Genomic DNA, 25240 nt, shown 5'->3' on the forward strand with positions numbered 1-25240 from the left:
TATAGAAATATAATTAAGGTGAGACAAGTGGGATTTCCTCTCATCACATTTGTATACTTAGAGAGCAAATGGTAAGTTTACTGAGGACACATGAGAGAAAGAAATTATAATAATGGACCATGACATCTAAACCAAGAAAGACGGAAGTGGTGAATTAGTGCATTGTTCAAATGGGACCAAAAAACAGTTGCTACAGTAAATGAATTGAAAAACAGGAGCTTCTTTGAGTTCTCAGGTAAATAAAACCCTATATAACCCTCTCCTGCAGTTCTCCAAAGGTACTGGACAATGTGATCTTCACCACAGGAACACAGCTTGAATTGTCATGAATGTTTCTCAAAAGGCTCACCATTGATTTACTTTACGCAGTCGTTAAATGATTTTATGTACATAAAATTTCTTAAAAATAGATCTGTTGAGAAAGGCAGGGTCCATCCATAATAACAACTATATCCCCTTTCATTTTAAAGTATTTTAAAATGTTTTAATGTATCAAAACGAAAAGCAAAAACATCATTCAAACCAAACAAATTATTAGAACACCATCCTTAAGTGCTGTTTTGTCTCTTTGCTTATTATTCTCTCAATAGCCATAAAGCAGAAACCAACCACATCACCAAATTTGAATGCTAATACATTTCCAGGATAACGTGAACAGGAAACAAACAGAATCTTGAACCACCATCTCAAATACTCCTCAGAAAACTGTGAGGAGAGCAAAAAGTCCATAAAGTAAAGCACAAGGGTAGGCAATGAGCAGCTGTTGTCCTTCCATGTTCAAGGCTGAAATGAAGATTTTGGAAGCTGAGAGACTACACCAGCCAATGATGACCAGAGCCAACACAGTTCCAAAGCTTCCCCTACAGCAAAGACAAAAGAGATGATCATCTTATGCCAAGAGAAAAAGAGATTATTGAATCAGAGCTGCTTCTGAAATGTCCATGGTACAATATTTGTAACTACTATCTCCATTTGTAGAATGAGGCTGAGGAACTGTATGAATTTCTTTCCTTATGTGCAAAACAGAATGCATTATTTAGAAAATAAGCTATAAGAGCTAGGAAAGATCCAGAGATATGTAGTCCCCAGCTTTAGATCAGTGAAGTGACATGAGGAAAACTGCATAGTAAAATGGACTTTAGGTCAAGATCTCCTAATTCCTACTGGCACCATCGCTCCTTTCACCATCAGCTCACTGACATCACACTGTCTCACTCAATCTTGGTATAATCTTAAGTTGAGAATTTTGTTTATTATTTGTAAGAATGACAAAAATATTTACTTTTCAAAACTGAACCAAAGATAAACAATTGAAAAATTACAATGTAGCTTATAATGCCTTACAAATAAAAACAAAAGTATTTAAAATGTACTCTAATGAATATTATATTCCTTGGTTTAAATAATGTCTATTAGGAATAATTTATAGGTTGATCTAATATACAGGTTTTTATGAACAAAAGTGTAAAATTACATAGGATTGATTCGAATGATATAGTAATATGCTAGAAAGCGAAAATTCAGTGTAATAGTCTTTGAGGTCAGATAGTTTACTCTAACATAATTTAAAAGATTTCTAAATCATCCTTTATAATTTCAGACTGAAAATCTAATGATTAAAGGTCCAGACTTCTGATGTTTCTCAAAATTCAAATGTTTCCATTTTTATTTTCTTTCCTCTAATAATATGAAGTCATATGAGATGCCCCAAACCTCAACTTTGCTGGAAATAATGCTTTAAACTTAAAATTTTTAAATGGTAAATCATTATAGCATTTTTTGAAAAAAAAAAAAAAACTTAACAAAATGGAAGTTGTAGAACTAAACACTGTATTAACTTGTCAAATGTCTATACCAAACAACTTAATAAATGGGAAAGCTTGCTAAAGAACATGATATACAAAAAGTGGAATTTTTCCATGGATAAGACTCAGTAAGTATATCTGTAACTCACATTGTATTTACACATTCAAGGTGTCCGTTTTCTGTAATATTCCTCTTTCTTTAATGTTGAGTACTTGCTGATAAACTAAGTGTTTGCTCTAAGTTATTCTCAAGAATGCTCCCCTGGGCGGCTCAGTTGGTTAAGTGTCCAACTTCGGCTCAGGTCATGATCTCACAGTTCATGGGTTCAAGCCCTGGGACCTGCTTTGGATTCTGTGTCTCCCTCTCTGCCACTCCCCCACTCACACTCTGTTTCTGTCAAAAGTAAATAAGCATTAATATTTTTTAATGAGACTATATTGAGGCACCTGGGTGACTCAGTTTGTTGAGCATCTGACTTCGGCTCAGGTCATAATCTCATGGTTTGTGAGTTTGGGTTCTGCATTGGGCTCTGTGCTGACAGCTCAGAGCCTAGAGCCTCATTCAGATTCTGTGTCTCCCTCTCTCTCTCTGCCCCTACCCCACTTGCACTCTCTCTCCCTCTCTCTCTCTCCCTCTCTCTCTCTCAAAACTAAACATTGACAAAAATTAAAAATAAGACCATATTAAAACAAAGATGCATTCCCAACTAAGTCATTCTCAGTAATATTGTGAAAAGAACTATATGAGATATCTAAGCGAAATTGAAATGCCTACCTTTGGCATTGGTGAATTCTTCAAATAATATACCATCCAATATAGTGTTAATAACCTAAAATGTGCATCATCCAAGAAAAAAATGCAAATTGTGCCTCCTTTGAATGTGGAAAAATGAGCACTAATGTCAAATGTTTATTGGGTTCAGGGCATGTAGGGGACAAAGGACTATGTAATTACTTTCTCTCCCCAACCAGCTCAGTGATGTGCTATGCCCTGGGAAAGTGCTCAACAGAAACACACCTACTGGATCCTCATTAACAGTTTTGAATTGCAAATACTATCTGCCCAGGAAGTAAAAAGAGAAAAAAATCTATTGGCTGAATATAAATGCTATAAAGTTCTCTAGCATAAATATCCTCATCAGGGTTCCTGGAATTTTTCCCTGCAAGGAGCCCAGCTGAGAAAGAACAGTTGCTTCCCGCCTAGAAGGCACAGTGCCTGGGAACTGAAGCAATTTGTCAGTGTTCACCAGGCACTCACTCTTCCAAAACCAAACAAGTGAATTTCCTGCAGTTGTTCTGTTACTCCGGACAATAGTTCATATTGAAGAATGACACAACTTACAAAGTGCCAGTTTCAAAGATAACCTGATTGTATTTATTATTTAAATCATCCAAATAAGAACAGTACCTGAGTCCAAACTGACCTACTTTCCCTGAATCTGTGTGTAGCTGTTAAGAGTTTCCCCCATGCCACTACCAGACCTGAAAGAGGTTAACTACTCCACGGGTGTGGCAAGCTTCACAGATGATTGTGCATGTGGGGGCAGTCGGCACACACAGGCACTTACTGAAGTGAAAAGAAGATGGCGCAGCTGGACAGGATGACCATGGGGAGCAGGCAGTAACCCAGTACGCTTGCCACGCAGCCGTAAGACACCCCTGAAGAACTCATCAAGTTCAGTAAGGTGTAAATCCCTAGGCAGCCTATGGCACTCATGCCATACACATAACCAAACTGAACTTTTCCTGCCTGAAAGAATGGTAAGAAAACTATTAGAACCACACAAGAAACACCAAGAGGAAATTGGAATATCAACAAAGTGGAGAGCCTTTTAGAATCAATCAGCTCAACACTGTTCCATGTCATCAGGAGACTGGGCATGCTGGAAAAAAAAACTGGCTATCATATGAATTCAGGTCCTGAAAACAAACATCCCCAACTATACTTGGGATGGCACAAGCAAGCCACAGAGAAGAAAATTTTCTAGTTTTTTTTTTTTAAATCATTGATTACCTAATAGAAATACAAGACATAAGTAAGAATATATTTTTCTCCATTTGTTGCATAATTAATGAATGAATAAATTAATGAAAAAAATTCCAACTTAGTCTTGAAGATTTTACCAGGCAAATTATTAGTGTTAGCCAATATCTATAGGATTTACTATGTTAGGACTTATTCTAAGCATATAATGTATATTAGCTTATTTAATTCTCACAACAACCTTATTAGGTGCCATTATTATACTCATTTTACACATGAGGAAACTAAGGTGCACAAAAGCTAAGTAACTTGCCCAAAGTAAAATAATGTTAAGTGATGGAAGTTGGCTTTCAACCTAGGAAGTCTAGCTCTAAAACTAGATCCTGGACATTTATAGGAGCTCTAACATGTCTTAAAATAATGGGACTTGTTTACCCTTATTTAACCTAGCATATCCCAAACTTATTTGACCACAGAATCCTTTGTTTTCATAAGGCCTATTACTAGTTTAACTGAACATATGTTATGAAAAACTGGTTTGTATAAACCAACTGATAATGAATCATAAATTAAGTACCATTAAAGGAAGTCAGTAGCGCTGAGGATACAACACTGATTTTTCTGAGGACTCATAAAAACAGTCATCGCCCAGAAGACACTAGGGACTGTGAGGCAGAAATATTCCCATTAGAGTCACCCAGGGAAAGTCACAGTCTCCTACTGATTCAACAGGGGATATTTTAATGTTTGCTACCTGAGGATGCCAAAGCCCCAGGAAAGAACGCATTTAGTTTTTATATTTACATTAAGCTGATTAGAAATTCTAGACAAATATTGAATAGGTTGACTCTGGTGTTCATGAGAATTATGCAAAACAATGAAGGATCTGGTAAATTCAGAGAGTGAGTTTTTTAACTGTTAGTTTTCTTCTCCATGGCTGTTATCAATAAAGTCTTTATGTCTTTATGGTAAAAAGGTATTTACAGGGTAAAGAAGTATTTACTTTGCAATTAATTAATGGAGAATGCTTTGACCATTTTAATGTTCCAAATTGTCTAGCAGTTTTGAGTTCTTCTTCCTCTGCACAGTTGAGGGGATTGGTCACTACAAAGTAAGTCCTTTCACAAAAAGTCCCTGGGCTGTGCTTGCGGAATTCTCTCCTGCATTAGCCATAATAAGTTCTTATTGAGTAACTTTTGTATTCTCATGGCTTTTTTGTGAAATGATGCTGATAATGCTAGTAGACATGTTAAAAAAACCCCATCAGTTATGCATTGTTTTATTGGGTGACTTTGCTTCACTTGGAAAACAGTGACAATTTCAAATCACTTTCATGTATTAGAGAAAGATTCTACTTGATAATTTGATTGGAGGAGATAATTCTGAGGTAGGGAAACTTGTAATGGTGAAAGCAAACTTCCCCACATGCAAAGAACACAGAGGTATACCTTCCTGACCCCAAGCATTTTTATAAATGGGGGGGGGAGGATAAATAGAGGGTGGATATAACTAATCTGATAGTAAAATTGCCCCTTTCGATATCAATTACTGACTTCTCTCTTCATCTCTTTTCTTGTTAGTTTATCCCAATTTAAGTGGTAATTACATTTGGCAGGGGCCACTGCCATTTTTAAAATTTATTTCAAACTTTAAAAAGGGCTTGTAACTGAAATGGAAAATAAATGTTCCCCCTTTTTTTAATCTTAAAACTTTTCTGGTCCTTTTTGTCCCACTCTCACTACTATCTTGATTTGAAATACTATTCTTCTGATTATGCTTTTACATTGGTCATGCATGTTCCTTTTCCAGATCATACTCTTAGATCTACCAGAAAAATTAAATGGAGCCATAGATGAGCCACTCATCTTCCTTGTTTTGGGAGTGAAAATAGTTTTGAGAGTAAGAATAAGTAAAATTAAGTTTATGTTAACTATTTGAAGCTGCCTTTTTTGGTTTGCCTCCTTCAACATGAAGAAGGGCCACAAAAGATACTGTGTCATGCTTTATGTCCACATACATTATAAAAGTGATAAGTATGTGACCATGAATGAACAAATGGAATATTGTTTTGGATTTAGTTCTGCTTTCTCTAGTGTAATGCATGTACCAGCCCACAAAATTCTCCTTTACCTTTTAACCCTATATATCCAGGGCAGGGTTAGCTAGCAAATGGAGTCTGAGTGAAATCTGACTTCATTAATATAAACTTGGATGATCTATACTGTTTTTGGTTCTTATGGCTCTATGTATCAGAACCAGCTCTGAAGTAACCGCATCTAATAGTAAAATTAAACTGATAACTTCTGCCTAAAAAGTTTCAGAAAATATGCATTTTCACATATTCCCCACAAATTTTAGAACTGAATGGAATCTTAAGAAATCTCTTAAAAACCTTTTTTTTTTTTTGTCTTCAAAATGAAGAAAGGAAGGCCTAGAAAAAGGGAACAGAAGTTTCAAGATCATACCTAGAGGCTATGTTAAGGGTAGATACAATTTTCTCACTTCCAGTTGAGTTCTTTTGGCTATATTGCTTTGTACTTAAAACAAAACAAAACAAAAAAAAGAAAGGATATTTAAATAATTATAACTAACATTATGTACCCCCAAAAAGATCTTAATAGGAATAACGCTTTCCTTTGAGGGATGGTAATGGTAATATTTTCTACAGGAAAGCAAACAGCCTTTATACTTATAAATCACTTGAAAAAGAAAATATGAGTTAATATATTAAATGGATTGTTTCTGACTATTTGATTAATTGATGCGGTCTTCCCTAGCGTAGCTAAGATTATCAAATTACTGTGACAAAGACAGAAGGGAAGTTGGAGACTAAATTAAAACTCTAGCTGATACAATGTTTGATTTCTAGAGTACTTGAGTACTTGCAGTTGCTATAGTTCAAAGGAAGAAATAAGATGCTATCAGTAATACTATTCTATTGGATAAATATGATGTGACTATTAACCACATCATTATGCAGAAACTAGATTTCTATCAGTATTTTGATTGGCATAAAGTCAATTAGTAAATACAAAGTGAAAATTTACTTAGTTGCAAATACATTTTACATCTAATTTTGAGAATTGTAGCTACATTGAGGAAACCAATTACAGAAAGTGTATAGCTTTAAGAGGGAAAAGTGGACTAAATAGTTATTTTAAAGGCTTTTCCTAGAATCTTTAATTTCCTGTATTCTTTCTCCTGCCAAGTTTATTTCTTTGTTCCTTAATGAAACTATACTTTTCAGACTGGCCTGATCATCTTTTACATCCTGTTTTTAATGTATGGTCATTATCTCCTTTGTTTAAAATCAGAGGCCTTTTCTCATTTTCTCTTTTTTTCCTTTTTTTAAAAAATGAAACATTTTTCTAAATTATGAGCTAGAATGGCTTCTAAACTTATCTTAGGTGGAAATATATTTTTCTTTACTTCTCTCATGAATCAATATCATCTCTCCTAGATTTAAAGAATGAAAGAGGCCTATATAACAGACAAATGGTAAATTCAGGGGAAAAATGTCTTCATAAAAAGCAGAAAACAAATAATTAAGAAATATACAGATTGAATAAGCAAATTATTGGTTATGATTGCAAATTAATACATTCATAACAACCTAACCAGAAACAAGGAGACTCATCTCATACCTTACAGAGTATTTGAAATATTCTAGAGATACACCTCAGCAAAGAAAATGATGAGCAAAAAGAAGGGATCTTTGTGGTGTCACGATAGAAATGTCACAGAAAACAAGAAATAAAATTTGGGACTATATTTCCCAAATCCATGTGTTCTTTCGACTTTTTCAGATTGACAATCTTGATAACAAGAAAGACATAAAGGATCTCCTGCTTTGTTGAAAACTTGCTTAGTGATTTGAGTTTTGATATTCTGCTTAGATGTGTATTTTATCTGTAGTCATACTTGAGGGTAGTTTTACTCTGTCTCCATGATTCAATTAACTACATCTCCCTCACCAAAAAACAAAAACAAACAAATGTAGTGATGAATTAAGATTTACACTTTAAAAAGTAACACACTTTCTTCTGTATTAACAAAGAGTCCTTAAAAAATGACATTTGGAAGGGCACACATTAAAAACTGGTGCTTGCTGCTGTCTATTACCAGAAGTAAGGTGGCTCCCAGAGTGACACAAAACAGGATGGGCCCAGTGAGGTCCGTTTCATTCATAATGCTGCCATCTGCTGGCTTCAGGGGGTTTAACACAGTCAAGGATTTTTGCCATATGTGGTTAAAATTAATTCCAAGTTCTGCAAAAATAAAAAAGGTACTGTAAATATTTTATAAATGTGAATAATATTGTTTTTACTTAGCACTTTAAGCTGATCTTTGTGTCTTCAAAGTCTAAAGTTCTATGTGATATAGAGTAATTCAAAAACAAAAATTAAAAAAACAGATTTTTTCTGTTCCCAATGAGCTAAAAGAAATATTTTAGATAAATAATTACATGAAAGAAAAATTTCCCTGCCTTCCACACTAAATATAAGCTTAAAGTCTGAAAATTGGGAAACAGATGTTCTACAGTAAAAAAAATAATATGGTAGATAACAGACTGAAGGTCCTATTCTATTGCCAATTTACATATTTCCTCTTTCCCTATTTTCCCTTGATAATACTTCTGAAATCATATCATGCTTATATCAAACATGATATAATTTTTCCATTAGCAGTATTACCTAAACTGAAGATATTTAGCCCAGATCTGTGATTTTACTTCCACCCTGCCTGATGGGAAGAGTAGTTCTGTACTCACTGCCTAAAACCCCACAGAGGAGAAAGCAAGAATGGCTCCTTTTAGCACCCATATTTTAATAAGGTCAGTGCTATTGTGGTTGAGTCTATGTACTCAAAGATTAAATTCTTGAGACAAGTTATCCTTTCCCTTTTATGAGTGGTGGTGATAGAATAAAATATCCAAAATCTGTGGGACTCCGTGTCCATGAGTCCAAACTAATTTAGAAATAAGTATTTTTCCTGAATACCTTGTTTTTAAATAATTCTGACTGCCACCTCACAGACCTGTCTGCTAGATTCTGCTCCTCTTATATCATTTTTATTTGAAAAACAAAACAAATCCACCCAGGCATCTGACATCCACTGAATACAGAAATAAATATTGACGTCCCATTAGTTTATTTTCTCACCACATCTATATACTTTAAGATGTAACTTGAGTAGAAAAAAACATTCAAAAAGGAGAAGAACATGACTTTACTATTTAAGAACCAACGATCAAGCTGGCTACCCTCCTTCTATCATTTTAAATTTGAATAAGAGTAAGGTAGAGATCCAGAAAAACTAGAGACAAACTACTGTAAAGAACATGCATTTCAACTAAAAAGACTTAAATGTTTTCTATTGAATGCTTGCACTGAATTTTGCTGTGAGCTGTACAAGATTTGTATGCTTTGGTCTTCCAGACATGTAATGAAGCTAGTACTATTACTTTATTCCTGTTTTGTGCATCAGGTAGCTGAGGTTTTGAAATAGTAATTTTTCCAAAGTCACAGAACTAGTAACAGAAGTCTATGTTTCAGCACTGAAGAATCTGACTCAAGAACCCATGCTTTCTTCCTTAAAAAAGCAATCCAAATAAAAACTAGGCAGAGGACCTGAATAGACATTTTTCCTAAGAGGACATGCATGCAAATGGCCAACAGGTACATGAATATCAGCTCAATATCACTAATCATCAGTGAAATTTGAATTAAGGCCACAATAAGATATCACCTAACACCTGTCAGAATGCTATTATCAAAAAAGATTAGAAATAATAAGTGTTTGTGAGGATGTGGAAAAAAGGGAACCCTTGTGCATTGTTGGTGGGAATGTAAATTCACGCAGCCACTATAGAAAACAGTATGGAGGTTCCTCAAAAAAAAAAAAAAAAAAATAGGGCTCTGGTATTTCCACTGCTCCCACTGTGGCTGCTCACCAGACCAGGCTGGCCACAGATCTCCCTACAGCTGGAGGGCACGGGCTCCTGGCGGGGGTGGCTACAGCAAGGAGCCCAGTGGATCTGTCCCCAGGGCAGCAATGTATGGCAGCCAGAGGCTGACCTGAGCACTGAACCTGGCCAGTTTAAAAAAAGAAAAAAAAAATAGAACTGCTATTTGACCCAGCAATCCCATTTTTGGATACATATCCCAAGGCAATGGAAACAGGATATCAAAGAGATATCTAAGTTCTTATGATCAGTGCAGTATTTTTCATGATACCCAAGATATAGACACAATCTAAGTTTCAGTCAATGAATGAATGGATAGATCTATCATACATATGATCATACATGGTACATACATATAATGGAGTATTCACTCACGAGAAAGGAAGCCCTGCTATTTGCAACAACATGGACGAATCTTGAGGGCATGATGACAGACATATACTGCACAGAATCACTTAAATGTGGATTTTTAAATGAATGACAAAAAAGGCAAACACATAGAAACTGGGTAGAAAAGTGGTTGCTAGGGGCTGAGGGTGGGAAAAATAGGAAGAGACTGGTATAAAGGCAAGTGCACGTGCCTGCCCACCCACCACACCACACACAAAACGAATAAAACCAAAAACCAAAAACAAAAAACAAAAAAACAAAAAAAACCCTTACTTTTAATAATATAGCTATGGGTCTCAATGTGCATCATTTCATAATGGCTGTATTTTTTTTTAAATTGAGCCCAATTCTCCCATGTGAAGGATTTTCCCCCAAATCATCTGTACATGGCATTCAACTTACCTTCCTAGGATTTAGTAACTGTCTTCAGTCAGATATAGGGCATAGTTCAACTTCTTTTACAGTAGCACATAACACCTAACATCTTGCATATCTGACATTCTATACATAGAATACCAGATGGACTATTAATGACTGCCAAGACATAAGAGGGGTCTTGCTCTAACAGGGACTTAGACATTTTCAAAAGATTGGCCAGACATTGGTCTACACTGGGATAGAAAGATATTTTTTCACTCATTTTACATTCAGGCTGACAGTTTCCATCCCTAGTTTGAAAAAGAATTTGACTGGTTAATGGTGAGTAAATCATGTACATTTCAACTTCCATTCTTATTATCATACTGTTATTTATATATTTCTTAATGAACACACACTTTGGAGAAGATGAGCTTAGAGGTTATAAAATGTCTAATGTGACATTCTAATGAGATTAGAATATCTAATGTGATTTTTTAAGTTAGCAGATTTTAAAATTTAAGAAATATTATGGTTGAAATTAATTCCACCTAAGCTTTATGTTGTTTTCAAACTTTATTTTCAATTTCAATTTGACATTTATGCTAGCAGTATGTTTTCAGTATTTACCACAACAAAGTGGCCTTTAATTCAAAATACCTTTTTTCCTCAAAAAGCATAGCAATTAATACTGATGAAACTCAGATGAAAAATGTTTTATGAGACATTACTACTGATTTTAGACATTTATTTGATGGCATAATTAACTTCTGCACATGTTTCAACATCAAGTCATTAACCAGTGAATGAACATAAGACCTGCTACATACTGTCATTCCAAAAAAGAGTTTATGAGTTTTCTACTAAAATATATCTCCATAATATTTTGTTTCCAAATTTATTGCAAGGTATGCAAATGAGATTGTAAGTATTTATTAATTGTAGATATCCTAATAAAATACTTTGTTGTAAAGATAAAAGATAAAACTATTGTGAAATTTGAATGTAAAATTTATTGTTTTGCTGTCATCTAGTGGTAGCAAAGTATATGATACATATGCTGTAAAAATGAATTAATATCCTTGTTTTTACGTGCAAATTGTGGCACTGGCCTTTCAAGTATAAACATCAGGCTGCGCTACATACATAAGTACTGAATATCACAGTAATTCTTCTGGTTTGACAGACTTGAATTGACTATTATTCTTCAAGACGCATTTGTTAACATATTGATTGTACATTATCAAATTGCAAAAGTTATCATTCTTACATAAAACCACCAAATGAGTCTTTTAGATAACAAAGTATTTAAGGAATAAACAAGCACATTTTCAGATAACATTTTTGTGCAAGGATGTTAATTATTATAGCTTCATAATGTTATAGGCTGTTTGGTGTATGCTCCATAAAAACCAGCAAATACCATTTATTACCTTATCCTAGAAACCCTGCCTATGGCTTTTTCATATCTTTGAGACAGATGAGGCTAAAGGATCTCAGTCACCCAGCCTGAGGAACATATTGAATCAGAGTCTAGAAATCTCATAGATTCAAAATTCAGAATTATATTAGGTGCAATCTCTTAAAATACACTAGCAATTTGGTGGGGATAATCACAAAAAGAAAAAAAAAAAACTGAAGAATTTTCTCTAAGCTGCGTAAGGCAGGAGGGGAAATCTAGTGCATTTCCTATTTTAATTTGAGAAGACATTAAGGAAGGATGCATTAGAGTTTAGAATACCGCAACAGATACATTTAGACAAGTAGAAAAGAGAAGATTATTTTCAATAAATGTTACAGGAAAAATTGGTTAATCATTAAAGATAAAAATAAGGTCGAATCCTACTTTACATACTAACATAAATAATTTTTATTGAATAAAAACTTTAAGTGGAAAACAAAAAGATGATTAAAAACTTTAACAATATACAAGAGGATATAAATAGTACCTAGAGCTGGAGAAATACATTCTAAACAAAAATACAATCAGAAAGAAAATTTACCAAGAAAAATACTGTGGACTTGAAAACATAAATATTAAAATTCTAATATACTTTAATTTCCTATTAGCAAATTAGATGGCCAACACCATCTAGAAAAAAGAATGTTTGCAACACATATTCCAGGCAATCATTAAATATCCTTAACATACAAACATCCCTAGGGGTGTCTGGGTCTCTCAGTCAGTTAAGTGTCTGACTTTAGCTCAGGTCATGATCTTGGAGCCCATGAGTTTGAGCCCTGCATCAGGCTCTGTGCTGACAGCTCAGCTTTGGATTTTGTGTCCCTGCATCTCTCTGCCCCTCCCCCACTCATGCTCTGTCTCTGTCTCTCAAAAATAAATATTTAGGGGCGCCTGGGTGGCTTAGTAGGTTAGGCGTCTGACTTTCGCTTAGGTCATGATCTCGCAGTTCGTGGGTTCGAGCCCCACGTCGGGCTCTGTGCTGACTGCCAGCTCAGAGCCTGGAGCCTGTTTCAGAGTCTGTGGCTCCCTCTCTCTCTGACCCTCCCCTGCTCACGCTGTCTCTCTCTCTGTCTCCTAGAAATAAATAAAACATTAAAAAAAATATATTTAAAAGATTAACAATAATAAAAAATAAAAATAATTTTAAAAACATACAAATATCCCTATAAATAAACAAGGAAAGGAAAATATTAAGATTCCAATAAAAAATCTGACAAAGAATAAGAAAAACAGGAAGAACAGTCAATAGACATGAAAAAAATGTCTAACTATTTTAGTAATCAACAATTAACTACAGAGTACTGTTTTGCCCATTAAATTAACTAAGACATCTCATGACTATGATGATGGTGTAGTAGGTCATCCTTTTTCTAGATCAGTTTGACAATGTAAATATCTTTTGACTCAGTAATTCCACTGTTATGGATCTATCCCAAGGACAACTCTGTAGAGGCCAAAGTTGTTAACTATGGTGTTCACCAAAGCCTTACTTACTATAAGAAGCAAACTTTAAGTGAGTTTAAATTATAGTACTCTTATATGACAAAATATCATGAAGCCAATCTATATCATATTTTCAAGTAATATTCAATGACTTTAAAGAAGGTATGCATAGAAATGCTTTTGACAAAAGGTAACTTTAAAAAGTACAAAACTTTATTGGGTGCCTGGGTGGCTCAGTCAGCTAAGCGTCCAACTTTGGCTCAAGTCATGATCTTGTGGTTCGTGAGTTCACGCCCTGTGTTGGGCTCTGTGCTGACAGTTTAGAATCTGGAGCCTGCTTCAGATTCCATGTCTCCCTCTTTGTCTGCCTCTCCTTGGTTCACACTCTGTCTCTCTCACTCTCTCTCAAAAATAAATAAACATTAAGAAAAAAAATACAAAACTTTGTAGCCATTGTATGATCTTTCATTTTTGAGTATTCATAAATACATATTCAAAATATAGCATTTCATTTTTGAGCATATATACTTAAATTTATATATGCATATATAAAATATTTATATATATGCATTTATAAACACACACTCAGAAAAATTGAATAAAGGCTGGAAGAAAATGCGTCAAATCATTAATGGTAGTCATGTCATACAGACAAAATTTTAGGTGGCTCTCATAATTTTATTCATACATTTCTGTATTTTTAAAATTTCTATATTAAATATAGATAACTTTTCTAATAATACAAATGATCATTTTTTAAGGTAGTAATGTTTATTGAATCAATTAAAATGTTTAATGAGGATAGCTTATAACTTGCAGGTGTTGATTATTATTACAGAGGCAAACTAGAATGAATTGCGTAAACATTACTGATTCCCAAATCTAACTGGCTTCTAAAGAGCCAACAAGTCTACTACATAATTTTCTGTGCTTTTCTTTTAAACTTATTTTAATGTTTATTTTTGAGAGAAAGACAGAGACATAGTGTGAGCACGGAAGGGGCAGAGAGAGAGGGAGACACAGTATCCAAAGCAGGCTCCAGGCTCTGAGCTGTCAGCACAGGACTGGACGCAGAGCCCAAACCCACAAACTGTGAGACCATGACCTCAGCCAAAGTCGGATGCCCAATTGACTGAGCCACCCAGGCACCCCTGTGCCTTTCTAAGTGGTTTAAATCTTTCACCTTTTTAAATTTTGAAGGCAAAGAAAGAATGCTTTACTACCAAGTGATTGGCTGTGTTTATATGAGACAGACACTTACCTTTTGTTGTAAAATATTGGGAATTTTAATCTATCCCTTTTCACTTGACTACATATAAAGGGGTTAGGGCATAATAGTTAACCTGTTAATATTTCTCCTTGGCTCTTAAATTTAAATCTACTTGAGTTTTAATTTTCTAGTGTCTATGCTTCTAGCATCATGTTGATTTTTCCAAGAGCAAAAGCAGCAGATGTAGTGTGGCTGAATTAAAAAATAATAATAATCAATGGCTGGAACCTTCCTTGAAATTCCTGAGATCTTCAACTGCAAGGGTCCACTGGTTTTCTGCCACCAACAGTGGTATTTACCGGAATCATATTCCTCTCCACTTAGCCATACTTAGCTGAGCTGAGGGGGCTCATATGAGCCAGGGAAGAAGAAAAACTGGCTTGTATCCCTGACAATAAAAGAACATTCAGAAATCATCCCCTTGGCTCCTAGGCATCATAGGAGATGATACAAGTCAACTGGGGTGGAAAGGTCATTACTTTGCTATAACCACTCTGCTAAAAGACATGTTCACTATTGTCTACACACAGTACGGGAGTCTGCACTCTAACACTCTGAAGAAACATTTAAAAACAGCAGTAATAGCATGGCAATAGTACAGATCTACTTCCTCCCCCCCCCCCCCCCAACGGACAAGCTTTCAGCGGTTTAAGCACCTTGGTTTGGCAGACTCTTGTTTAAACATGGAATAATCAAACATAAAACACTGTATGCAGCATGCTGACAGTGCACATTACGTGCTGATTATTGCTATTATTCTTCTAGCCGTACACATATTAACAACATTCCCTTAACTTATCTTCTAGCAAAGGAGGCTCTTCATCAAAACTGTCAATGTAAGAAGATTGTGAATAATAATCTGGGTTGGATGCTGGCTGGAAAAATTGTCCCTCGTAACCTGATGACATGGGCATCTCTTGTGGGACAAAGGCAGGCTGGGGCTGCTCACTGGCTTGCTGTCTAGAGAAAGAAAAATACTGATTTATAAATATCTCAGAGAAGGATGTCATGAAAAATCACGGAAGGAAACTACAATTTTCTTTCTATGAGTTCTCCTAATTTTTACGAATACTTACCAATGAAGGAAATAACTTGCTTAAAATTTAACTATAATAAAAAGAAATGAAGTAACTGGTCATGAGAAGGTTCTAGAAGAAGGATCCATACCAACTAACAGTTGTTGATTATGTACAATGTGCTGGACACTTTCTGCTCACATATTCTCACATACTTAATACTCTTTAAGGTAATAATTGTAGCTATAATCCCATTTTATATATAAGGAAATAGAGGTTCATGGAGACTGAAGGACTTATCCAGTGTCACACAGTAGCACTGCAGGCATTGGACTCCTAACTGAAATTGTCCCAGCATCTCTCCCCATTGATATAATGTTACTTTTTCACTTTGTTCAGGGGCAATAACCAAACATGACATTCCCTACAAATCTGTGGAAGCAAAAGAAAAAATAACAATTTTAATAGTATAGTCAATTTATAAGAAAAAACAAATACATAAACTGACTTTCTAGTGCTGGTCATTCTTGGACAATTACTGCCAACTGAATTATCTTTGAGTAACTAACTAAAAGGATTCTATGGCTGGGTTAATGTCCTTCTTTCAAAATTTGCAATTTAGTTTTGTTGAAACATGATGTTTCAATACTTCCTTGACCGTGGTTTTATTTATTACTTCATGATTTGTATGAGAAAGTTGGAAAACAACACTCTTTTTTTAATGTTTATTTATTTTTGAGACAGAGAGAGAGCACGAGCTGGGGAGGGTCAGAGAGAGAGGGAGACACAGAATCTGAAACAGGTTCCTGGCTCTGAGCTGTAAGCACAGAGCCTGATGCAGGGCTTGAACCCACAGACCATGAGATCATGACCTGAGCTGAAGTCAGACGCTCAACCGACTGAGCCACCAGGCACCCTGGAAAACAACGCTCTTTTTTTTAAATTTTTTTTTAAATTTTTTAATTTTTTTTACAAATAGTTTATTGTCAAATTAGTTTCCACATAACACCCAGTGCTCATCCCCACAAGTGCCCTCCTCCATGCCCATCCCCCTCCCCCCCACATCCATCAGTCCTCAGTTTTTGTCAGCATTCAAGAGTCTCTCATGGTTTGCCTCTCTCCCTTTCCCCCACCATTTCCCCCCTTCTTCTCCCCCTTGTTCCTCTGTCAAGTTCCTCCTAATCCTCCTATATGTGCAAACATAGGATATTTGTCCTTCTCTGCCTGACTTATTTCGCTCAGCATAACACCCTCAAGGTCCATCCATGTTGCTACACATGGCCAACAACACTCTTAATACATAACTTCTTACTAGAGCTAGAAAAAAGAAGGAAGGAAAAAAGGAGAGTATATGAGGTTATTTGATCTTTAAAACTGTTTTTACCTGAAGTAAAGGGGAAACACATAACGAGTTTTCCTTATTAACATGCTTAAGTTTCTTTCATCAAAGCCCCTTAAGTTAAGCTAAAAATACAGTGCAGGATTCTGAACTTTGGAGCTCCTTGATCTCTTCATGTTAAAATATTTACAGAATGGCTTTTAGTACTTTCCTTCCAACATTAATCTTAATATGAAATCTAAGAATAACATATTCAACTTTCCTTATACAAGTAAGCCTGACAGAGAAAATAACCTTCCCTTGAAAAAAAAAAAAAAAAAGCTATCAAAATAGAGATATGTGTATTTAATCATTTGCTAACTCAGCTGTAAGCTCCTTATGGCCAGGACCTGGTGCAATACTTCTTGAATCCCCAACAGCATATATTGATTACTGTTATTGTTCACTTGCCCATGAGGCATCTTCTGAATCTTTTTTTTTCTTTTCTCAGCAAAATAGCCCCACTATCAAAATGACTGGCAAAGGGGTGCCTAACTGGCTCAGTGGGTTAAGCATCAACTCTGATTTTGGTGTAGGTCATGATCTCACAGTTTGTGAGATCGGAGCTGTGTCCACATGGTGCCTGCTTGGGATTCTCTCTTCCTCTCTCTCTGCCCCTCCCCTGCTCATGTATGTGCTCTCTCAAAATTAATAAACTTACTTTTTTTAAAAAAAGTACTGGTAGCAATGAATTATAATAATCTGAAGGGCATGCTTGTTGATAAAAGCCCCCCATGATCCATATGTTTTTTAATGTAGAATAAAAGGGTAAAATAAAGTGACCTAATGGACCAGCATCTAACCAAGGCTATTTCACTGCAAACTGAAACCCATACCCAGGTGTGATTAACCAGGCTTGAGAAAAGATAACTTTTACAATTACTCCCTGGAAAGCAATCTCTGTGAATGGGGGAATTTAGCATAGGTGACTGGCTACCTTGACCCAATCCCTGCGAAGAGAAAAACATTTTGCCACCCCCCCCAAAAAAAAAAAAAAAAAAAGAAGAGGAAGAAGAAGAAGAAGAAGAAGCCCATTACCAGCTAAATCCCATCCTCTTTTTCTTTCCTCCCTCTCTGCTCCTTCATCCAGAAAATTTCTTCATCAGGAACTTGGTCTCTTTTGTCCTTGGCATAATAGTAAAATTTTCCCGCCACTTATTTAAGAAAGTATAATTTCAAAATTTGTCCTACAAAGGAAACCTCAAAATATTTTATCTAACAAAAATTACCGTGGTCACCTCCTATCACTATGTGAATTAAAATTCTCTCTTTTTTGAACTTTGTGCATGTTGACTCTGACATTTAACACTACATCTCAATAAAATCTAAGCAATATTAATATGGGTGCATTATTAGTCCACAGTTCTACCCAACAAACTCTGTAAATAACCCAATTCTCATGTTTTAGGACTTTTTTTTCCTGTAAATTGGAGTGGACCATAATTTTATTTAACCACACATTCTGTTTTATTTTACTAACTTATTTATTTTAATTCCATAGTTAACACAGTGTTATATTAATTTCATATAACCATATAGTATATCCTATAGTGACTCGACAACTCTATACATTACTCAGTGCTCATCATGATAAGTGTACTCTTAACCATATATCTTGAATGTTTACTTAATCCCACATTTTCTAGCATTATCCTTTTATACTAGATGGTGCTAACTCTGATGGCTATGCTAACATAGTTCTCTTATATTTTCAGTGACACCTTTTAAGCCTACACTATTCTTTCATGAAAGTCATTCAGGGAGAATGGACTGGACATTTTCCTAATTGCTTTATTAAGCCCATAGCCCTGAATTATTAACCTATTAAAGGCAATTTCATGAGTTAAATTAGTGTACCCAACACATAAGATGGTAAGGTTCTATCCTATCTATATTCCATATAGCAATGGGAGTTGTGCAGAGTGTATCAACAAAATATTCCTCTTCTCCTTGATTACACAGCATCTTAATTAGCTCTATGAGAAGATGCATATTGAAATTTGATGATTTCTAACTCAGCACATTATTCCAGATGAAACAAATGTCAACTAAATTAGACCAAAAAAAAAAAAAACCACTGGACTCCAGCTGGTAGAGTTTAAACATTAAATTTGTTAGCAGATATCTCCTCTTCCTGTAAAAATACATACTTCAATAAAAGCTTAACTGTCAGATGACTGCAAAAGATTCCTTTAGAAAAACTGGCAACATTCTCAGTCATAGGACTCTTCTTTTGCTTCCTGACTGTGTGGGATTGCATTTCTCTTGAGGAAATAGTCCAATGATAGAATTTATCCCAAACCAAGGGGTTAGAAAACATGCCTCTGGAGTTAAATCATGTGTTCAAATCCCAGTTTCTTTATCTTAAGCAAATTACATCACATTTGTGCCTCAGTTTTCTCATCTGTAAAATGAGGATAATAATAGAACTCATGGTACAAAGTAGTGGTTACCCAAGGGGAGGAGGTGGGGGATAGGGAAAATAGGTGATGAGGATTAAAACCTATAAACTTCCAGTTATAAAATTAATAAGTCACAGAGATGACAAGTAATGCATGTGGAATATAGTCAATAAGCTTGTAGTAACACATGGTAACAGGTGGTAACTACATTTATCCTAATGAGCATAGTTTAATATATAGAATTATCTAATCACTACCTTATATACCTCAAACTAATATAACATTGCATATCATCAAAAAGTATGAACCAATAAGAACCAATTAAAAAAATACAATTAGTATCAAAGTTTAACAAGGATCAAGGTTGTTCTACCAATATACCCAAGTCATAAAATATGTGCTCTATAATAAAATAATAATCGAACTCATAAGGTTATTGTGAATTAAATTAGCTGAAATAAGTAAAGCACTTAGAATGGTGTTGGGCACACAAAAAATGATCAATAAGCATTAGCTAAGTATTTGTATGCAGTTTTCTTCCTGAGGCTTACACTACAGCATTCTATATGCCTTCCACACATCCTGGAATAGCCTCTTCTCTATTTGTAAATAGTTGCCTCTTCCTCAAAGAAAACAACATTAATTGGAGGCCAGGAGGCTTTTTGTGCTGATCATTTTTAGCTTGTTACCATTTTGGTTTTCTTGAAACACCCAAACTGACTTTGACAACACCCTACCAGTCTTGTGTTTTCCTACCAGGAGAGTCTCCACTACATGCATGTCAGGCCTTCTGTCTCTAAGCAATAAAGCAGTGGCCACACCCCTGGTTTATTTTAAAACCCTCTGTATCTTCACCACTTCTTTTGTATTTCCTTTTTTCACCATCTACATCTGGGTTTATGAAGTTCCAATTAGTCTCCAGACGGATAATATTGTGTTAAGGCACAGTCTGCAGCTAGGGAAAATATTTTACCTCTGAGGCAACAGGACTTAACATTCACCTTCCAAGACAAAAACAGAAGATCAGCGGTAAGACTCAGTAAGGGGCACTTGGTTGCTCAGTCAGTTGAATGTCCAATTTCTGCTCAGGACATGGTCTCATGGTTCGTAAGATCAAAATCTGCATCAGGTTCTGTGCTGACAGCTCAGAGTCTGGAGCTACTTCAGATTCCATGTCTCCCTTTCTCTCTGCTCCTCCCCTGCTCGCACTCTGTTTCTCTCTTTCTCAAATATAAATAAGCATTAAAAAAAGACTCAGTAATAAATTTTTGTGATTGCAGTAATATGTTTTCTGTGTCCTATTACATAGTCACTAGCTACAAATTTTACTAAAAGTTTCATTGTTCCAAAACTGTAGGTATGGACTACCATCACGACAGTCTCCTGAGCAGCTTTCCTCTGTCAGTCTTATCCAGAAGGCATGTAGATGATGAGCTGACTCCTACTGCCATATGGAGGGTTAGATTGTAAATTAGGTGGAAAAAAATGTATCACCAGATATGTACAATTCATTGAAAGTCTAACTGCACATTTAACTAATGTTCAAGTATAGGTATATTTCCTAGACCCAAATGACACAGCATGCCTCCAAAAAACTGTGACTATGAAGGTTTCAGGATTTGCAATACTATCACATGAAACAGCCTGAGACAATAGTAGGAAAGATCTATAATGAAAATACCCTGCTGGTTAAAAACATTTGATCTGTACTCCCAGAATCAATTTATCTATGTAAGTCTCCCGTTGAGCCAGTAAAGTGAAGCATTCTAAATATTCTAGGTAAGAACAGGGGTACCTGGGTGGCTCAGTAGGTTGAGTATCCAACTCTTGATTTCAGTTCAGGTTATGATCTCATGGCTTTGTGGGCTTGAGCCCCACACTGGGCTCTGCACTGGCAGTCCGGAGCCTGCTTGGGATTCTCTCTCTCTGGCCCTCCCCCACTTGCACTGTCTCTGTCTCTTGCAAAATAAATAAATAAACAAACCTTAATAAACAAACAAACAAATAAATAAATAATCTCGGTCAGTACAAAATATACAGGATCAGTTGGATGGCAGTATGGTTTGGGGGATGGTGGCAGAGGGGCAAACTTATACAACATTCCCAGGTTCTGGCTGAGCCAGTGGGTGCCAGTGACTTTGTGCCATTGGCAGTGCCACTAACTATGCTAGACACTCTAGAGGAAGATGAGGTCTGGGGATTCAGAAAAGCTGGGGTTCAGTCTGTTAAAGCCCTACGAAAACATTCATAGGGAGTTTTCTAGTTGTTGTCACCTTTTCTGCATAAGTATCTATTTCTTGCTCTAAATAATTTGAATAGATTTTCTATTTTAAAAAATAGAAATATAATATAGTGGGAAAATATAGCTGGAAAATATAGCCTAGATAGATGGATATAGATGACTGGAAATAATGCCTACCTGAATGACTAAATAGTTTTAAAAAATGTTTAGTGTTTATTTATTTTTGAGGGGGAGAGAGAGAGAGAGAGAGAGAGAGAGAGGAAACAAGTGTGAAAGGGACAGAGAGAAAGGGGGACACAGAATCCAAACCAGGCTCCAGGCTCTGAGCTGACAGCTCAGAGCCAGACGCAGGGCTCAAACTCACAAACCGTGAGTTAACCTAAGTTGGACGCTTAACTGAATGAGCCACGTGGGCACCCCTGTGTAAATAGTTTTTTTTTTTTTTAATGAGAAAACTCCTTCTTGTTTATTATAAAATAAGAAAATTTGTTTTAAATATAAATATCTTTATTGTCTTAATAAGCATAGTCAACCAGCTTTCAGATGAGTATTCCAGTGAGCAAGCTCCCATTAATGGGGGCAGGGGTGAACAGAGACAGAGAGGAGACTAACTGATTATAACTATCCCCTGGATCCTGTGTCTTTTGCCAGAATGGTCAGCATCTTTACTGTGATTTGGGGTGTATTTTAATTGAACTATTCACTGTATGAATAAAAGATCAAATCTCTGGAGTTTGATGTACACTAGTAAGTCACTGACTTGACTCCATGTTTTATGTACCTCATAAAACTACCATAGCTAATATGCCCTTTTCTAATTCCTGAGACTTGCAGTGCGGATTGGAATTTAAATGTTACTGTAGCAAAATCAGGACTTGGATTTAAATGCTAAGCAACTGAAGCTGGCCAGGCCATCAACCTAATATAATATAATCTTGAGGTTTCTCATTTGGTTATGTTAATTTCCATCTCTTTGTCATCTTGATTTCTGGGCAATGTTGATATGTGTAATCAAATGAGAAAGAAAATTGGGTGGTGTTGGCAGGAAGAAAGCTGTGGTCCAGGAGTCCCTGCATAAGGAGAAAGTTTTATATCACTCTTATTGGGCTTTTCAGTTTAGTCTGAAAATGTAGACTATAGATACTACCCTGGTGTTTTATTCCAACTGGAGAAGAGAAGGGAGAAAATAAACAGAAGGTGACTAGTTTCTTTTCCTAAAATAGGAGAACAGAGCAGAAAAATCCTGTTAGATAGCTCTCATTTTGGATTATGTATTTTGAGTTATCATCCTGTAACACCTTAATTAATGTTCAAGTGACTCCCTCTACCTAATTAACACTTTCTGACACCAAATACTTTTTCTTGGCCTTCCAAAGTGTAAATCGTAAATGAAAGAAAATCAAGTTCTTTTTCTGTAGATTCTGCAATGATAGAGCCAATTCTCTACAACTCTATTCTTTTGTCCTATTTTTCTAATAAATATTTTAAAAAATATCTTAATTTGCCTGATAATGTTCAGAGAGAGGGACGGAGGGAGTGGTATAGATTGCTTTTCATATTAAGGAATGCTTATGGTAACCTGACTGAAGCTGGATAACATAGAATAGGGATGTGAATGAGATAAAACTCCAGATATTAAACTTTTACAGTTTCAAAAACATTTTATACTAATACCTTTCCCTATTGCCTTGGAGTAGTGGTTCGGCAGGAAGTAGCTAGAAAACAGCACCTATCTGTCTATGTCATCAGGAGTGACCAGCCAGGGGAAACAATTTCCAAGCTGTCCTGGGCATAGTTGGAATAGAAGAGTTACCATTGCCTGTTGTATTTATTCTGTATTTTCCTCCTTCATCTGGATCTTTCAAGGTACTTATCTGCTTTTAGAAAAATACACTCAAGAATTAATAAACTAAAAATATTTCTTATGTGATTATATTTGGCCTAAACTTGTTGGAATGAAATAGTGACCACATATCCCAGTTTACCTAAGATAGTCCAGTTTGAATCCTATTGTATCATCATTATTATTTATGGCATGGATTTTACCCTTAAAATGTCTTGATTTTATAATAAATTATATGCTCACCTTAGTTATGGGTCTAATCAATAACCTTGGACTAAAATCCAAACTCTATTTCTTACTAGCTGTGTAACTTGGAAAAGTTCCTGAATTTCTCTGGGTCCCTGTTTTCTCATAAGTAAAACCGGGGAAAAATAAGTAAAGTGGGGAAATATACCAGCACTCATCTCAGGACTGTCTGAGGATCCAATGAGCTAACTTATGTACAACTCACAATAGTACCTAGCACGCAGTAAGAGTTCACTAACCGTTAGTTATCTTGAAAGCTGAAAGGCCTGACCCTTCTTATAATTCACTAATCTAGACTTACAAAAGAACATCCTAAGAAGCAACTCTATAAACATATACCGTTAAGTTTAAATGACTTTAGACAATAAAGTGTCCGTTGATGTGACTAGCTATAGTTACAGAAAAAAAAAACCCTAATATTTATTTTATGGTTTTATAATACAACACAATTTCCTATAGATTATCACAACTGTTCTTCATGGTAATTCCATGAAGTAGGTATTATTAATGCCCTTATTTAGTTAATGACACTCAGGGAAGTTCAAGTGTTTCCCAATACCACAAAGAACAAAGGCTAGAGCCAGAACTTGAACCAAATTATTCTTCCCCTAAATGCCTTTGTCCTATTTAAGTTAGTGAAGGGTAAATACTAAATTCTTAGTCTTTTTTTATTTTCAACTCAAGTTAAATTATCAACTCAAATAATTAACAATCTAAAATATGTTTATTTTAATTCCAGTTAAGAGCTTTCACACTGTATTATAATTGTATATATAATTACCCTCTCTACAACATAAATTCCTAAATTTTATGAGGGAAAAGATTATGGACTTCTTTTTTTATCTTTGTGTTCATAGTATCCTTCTTAATTCCTAAGATACAAAAAGGCACTCGATAAATGTTTATTAATTAAATAAAATCTATTTCTTGATCAGTGTCCCAGAAAATATCATGTAAAATGAGAATGTTTTCTGTTCTGTCCAGGGCCTGTCTTCAGGCTCCCTGTCAAGTGATATTTTGAAAACAGGAGACAAGCCACCCACCTATAAATGGACCTGTGGTGAAGTGAATTAATTTCCTTGACCTTTCCTGACATTTCTTCTTGGGTATTTTACCAAGATATGCTGGAAAGAGCTTTGGCTTTCCCTAAGGAAGCCCTCCATTGTTAAAATATTATGTCTTCTTAAAATGAAAGCATACTTACCCTCTAGATGCATAAATATTTCCATAGGCATTAGAATCTTCAGAACTCTGGTCCTGATTATCAATAGTATAATTAGATTGGTAAAAATCGGAGTCAAATTGTCCCAAGTTTGACATCCTGAAAAATAGGAATGTTTTTTTACTGGGAATTCTGAGTCAATGAAATTTCTTTTGAGATAGTTACAAGGATTAACTGATGATGTTATTATGGCTGGATTCCTATTAGAGAGT

The 25240-nt window shown here is 35.4% G+C and overlaps 1 protein-coding gene across 1 annotated transcript; it reads right to left on the reverse strand.

Annotated features, from left to right (window-relative positions):
• Positions 1 to 558: 558 nt before the first annotated feature.
• Positions 559 to 25127, reverse strand: YIPF7 (Yip1 domain family member 7). Its single transcript, XM_039221039.1, has 5 exons — positions 25011 to 25127; positions 15475 to 15639; positions 7912 to 8077; positions 3374 to 3555; positions 559 to 860 (listed from the first exon to the last, which is right to left on the reverse strand). The coding sequence occupies exons 1-5, from the start codon at positions 25124 to 25126 to the stop codon at positions 698 to 700; spliced, it is 792 nt and encodes a 263-aa protein (XP_039076970.1). The 5' UTR covers position 25127; the 3' UTR covers positions 559 to 697.
• Between the last annotated feature and the right edge of the window lie 113 nt (positions 25128 to 25240).

This window comes from Hyaena hyaena, unplaced genomic scaffold (assembly GCF_003009895.1).
Source record: "Hyaena hyaena isolate Hyena2069 unplaced genomic scaffold, ASM300989v1 scaffold_933, whole genome shotgun sequence".
Classification (NCBI taxonomy): Eukaryota; Metazoa; Chordata; class Mammalia; order Carnivora; family Hyaenidae; genus Hyaena; species Hyaena hyaena.

What these genes read in the sequence shown, in the direction of transcription:
- YIPF7 (XM_039221039.1), bottom strand. Translation starts at nt 25,126, where the DNA reads ATGTCAAACTTGGGACAATTTGACTCCGATTTTTACCAATCTAATTAT. An exon ending in AATATTTATGCATCTAGAGG is followed by an intron (nt 15,640 to 25,010) that starts GTAAGTATGCTT and finishes TTCTTTCTCTAG; the next exon opens with ACAGCAAGCCAGTGAGCAGC. An exon ending in CCTCCTTTGCTAGAAGATAA is followed by an intron (nt 8,078 to 15,474) that starts GTTAAGGGAATG and finishes AAATATTTACAG; the next exon opens with TACCTTTTTTATTTTTGCAG.